General features: G+C 35.7%; 1 protein-coding gene across 1 annotated transcript; it reads right to left on the bottom strand.

Moving 5' to 3' along the window:
* Positions 1–1,426: 1,426 nt before the first annotated feature.
* LOC140327628 (interferon alpha-4-like) lies at positions 1,427–3,060 on the bottom strand. Its single transcript, XM_072407013.1, has 4 exons — positions 2,991–3,060; positions 2,526–2,675; positions 2,341–2,445; positions 1,427–2,082 (listed from the first exon to the last, which is right to left on the bottom strand). The coding sequence occupies exons 1-4, from the start codon at positions 2,997–2,999 to the stop codon at positions 1,954–1,956; spliced, it is 393 nt and encodes a 130-aa protein (XP_072263114.1). The 5' UTR covers positions 3,000–3,060; the 3' UTR covers positions 1,427–1,953.
* Positions 3,061–3,322: the final 262 nt, after the last annotated feature.

Below are 3,322 nucleotides of genomic sequence, written 5' to 3'. Positions count from 1 at the left end.
TGAGACGTAGAGAAATCTCTCCAGCTAAACTGGAATTTCTACTTGTGTATCCAGGGAGTCCTCCAACATTTCTGTATACTGTGTGTGATCCTAATGTATCTGATATAAAGGAGATGAGATTCTTTCATAGACATTGCACCAGGTTTGGAGCTGAGGGGTAATAGTACATAGCGAGCAGTTTTATCTCACTATTGTCTTTATATTAGCACAAGTGAATAGGTGGAAGGGATTTCCTAAAATCTCCATTCAGCTGATTCACTTTCAGTTTCGTAGGTTACATTACTGCTTTCAGTTTCCTCCCCCTCCCATCTGAGCCAAGGCTGATACTGAAGTTACATTGGGAGCAATACATACTGCTATCAATAATCATTATACTAATTAACAAATGAAATGAAAGGAAGTGAGAACAAAGAAATAGAGGACAATTAGTTTTTATTTGTCATCACAAATCAATCAGCATTCAGGCGAAAGTCAGAGCCACATGCAGAGATTCCCAGACATAAAACATGGAATGAGATGGATGTACTGGCAGCAGAACTAGTCATAGTCCATAGCTAGCCGAACATCAGTTACTTATTAGGGGTGTAATATTTGTAAAATTTGTACAACATTAGGAAGAACAGGGAAAAGAGATTCTACAAAGGCGCAATAGGATTACAATATTTATGTATAATAACAGTATAATTTTATTATTCTTCAAATACAAAAAGCTTTAAAACAATGATAGACTTGTGTTACAAATTGGCATGATAAGGGACTCCATTCACACTATATAGGTAAATAGTAGATCTTACAGACAAAGAACGGGGTCTCAACCCGATGCGTTTCACCGAAACAAAAAAAAAGTTCTAATGCGACAAAACCAAGCAAACGGCCGCAGGTCAACAAACCAAAAATTGCTTGGTTCCGTCGCATTAGAACTTTTTTTTGTTTTCCTATTACTTGCTGTTTCCATAGACAGTTTTTTTATCATGCTAATTTGTAACATTTGTAAGTCTATCATTGTTTTAAAGCTTTTTGTATTTGAAGAATAATAAAATTATACTGTTTTTATACATAATTATTGTAAACCTTTGGTGTCTTTGTAGAAGCCTATCTCTTTTCCCCGTTCTTCCTAATGTACTGGCAGCAGTCCCACAAGTGACACTTTTTCTGGATTTGGAGAACCGGCGGTCTGCTATAATATCCCGATCAGGAAAAACTTTCCTTCTATGATATGGTTTAGCCAGGGACCCCAGGTTGGGTGGCTGATAACTCCATCAGATGATAAATGTCTCCTTGTGTCCCCCCTGACATCTGCCTGAATTCTAACACCAATTCCATAGCTTGATAGATAAGGGCAGACAGCGTAATATACAATCTCCATCATACCAAGGAACACCTTGTATTATAATTCACAATAAAGAGAACCAGTCACTCCTAGAAATAGTTTTATTCAACCAATAAATATCTGTTACAGCAAATAAAAAAAAATATAAAAAAAAAATCTATAACTTGTTGTGTTACAGCAAATAAATGAAAAATATAAATATAATAAATCTATAAATTATTGTTACAGCAAATAAATAAAAAATATAAATATAATAAATTTATAAATTATTGTGTTACAGCAAATAAATAAAAATATAAATATAATAAATCTATAAATTATTGTTACAGCAAATAAATAAAAAATATGAATATAATAAATCTATAAATTATTGTTACAGCAAATAAATAAAAAATATAAATATAATAAATATATAAATTATTGTGTTACAGCAAATAAATAAAAAATATGAATATAATAAATCTATAAATTATTGTTACAGCAAATAAATAAAAAATATAAATATATTAAATACATAAATTATTGTGTTACAGCAAATAGATAAATATAATAAATCTATAAATGTATCCCCCTCCAGATTGGAGCCACCATGTTAGAGCTCTGTGTCCACATCTTCATGAGGTTTAGTGGTGTGTCACCTCCCCTCCCGACTCCTTCATATCTCTGGTCAGCCGATCTGTCTGTCTAGAGACAAATTTCACAATTCTTCCCAACTCATCCCTGACAGACATCCAGGAGCAAGGACTATAAGCCTGAAAGACAAAGGAAGGAAGGCTGTTAGATGGAGGGGGACACTGGTTTTGGGCAGGACTGATATATGGGGATGGAGGCTGTTATATGGGGATGGAGGCTGTTAGAAGGGGGTGTAGGAAGTTGTATGGGGGTAGAGGTTGTTATATAGGGGTGGAGGCTGTTATGTCCCTCATGCAGATATTTGCCCCCCTCACTGCACTGATATGGGGTTGGTATTAATTATAATAGAACTCCAGTCAGTGATAAAACCTCTTTACCTCTTTCTTTAAATAATTCTCCAACTTCAAGAAATACAGCTCAGTCTTCTTCAGGCTTCTCAAATCAAGGATTGTGTTAGTTGACAAAAACATCTGCTGGTAGACCTAACAATGATAAAATGATTCATGAAATATCTGACTTATACCGCAGTGCTGTAAAGAAAACAATACATTTCAGTACTCACACACTCATTCCACTTTTGTCCCATGGTAGATAGTAAGCTCCTCAACTTGTTGGTGATTTGTTCTTCCTCTTTGCCTTGGTTTGGAAGCGGATTATATGTGAGGAGTATGTCCGTGTGGATGAGGAGAGCACTTATGGTCTCTGGTGAGACCTGTGGATAAGAAAAATCTGCAATATAATATCTAAATTGGTTTCATGTTTACATAAATGTATCCAGTTACTCTGAAATAGATGAGTATAGATGAGTACAGATGAGTATAGATGAGAGATGAGTATAGATGAGTATAGATGAGAATAGATGAGTATAGATGAGTATAGATGAGTATAGATGAGTACAATAGGTTGCTTCTCGATTGGTCATTATGTGTATTCCTCTCAGAACATCCTAAATCTTCTATCTTTACAGCCATTCTACATAAAACATGTTCTGTATGTAAATCCCCCCAAATTGTCACTCTTTCATTACCTGTGGCATTTTTTTCCAGGGATCTGAAAGTTGGGCTGCACTGCCCTCCTGCACACATTGGTGCCGTATTTCTTTCTGTAGGAGAGACAAATCATCTATTAAATGAAATAATTTGAAGTTGACCTCCACTACGGAAAGTCATCTGGATCCCCCCTCCTAATGGCCATTATTTTTAAGTTGCCCCCCGCCCTAATATTTTTAATTTTGTCCATTGGTGAGGTCAGGTGCTGATGGTAAGGATTTGCCCCCTATTGGTGAGGTCAGGTACTGATGGTGAGGATTTGCCCCCATTGGTTAGGTCAGGAATTGATGTTGGAGGCACACAATTCCAA

This window comes from Pyxicephalus adspersus, chromosome 3 (assembly GCF_032062135.1).
Source record: "Pyxicephalus adspersus chromosome 3, UCB_Pads_2.0, whole genome shotgun sequence".
NCBI lineage: Eukaryota > Metazoa > Chordata > Amphibia > Anura > Pyxicephalidae > Pyxicephalus > Pyxicephalus adspersus.
This window is presented reverse-complemented; position numbering and strand designations above follow the sequence as displayed.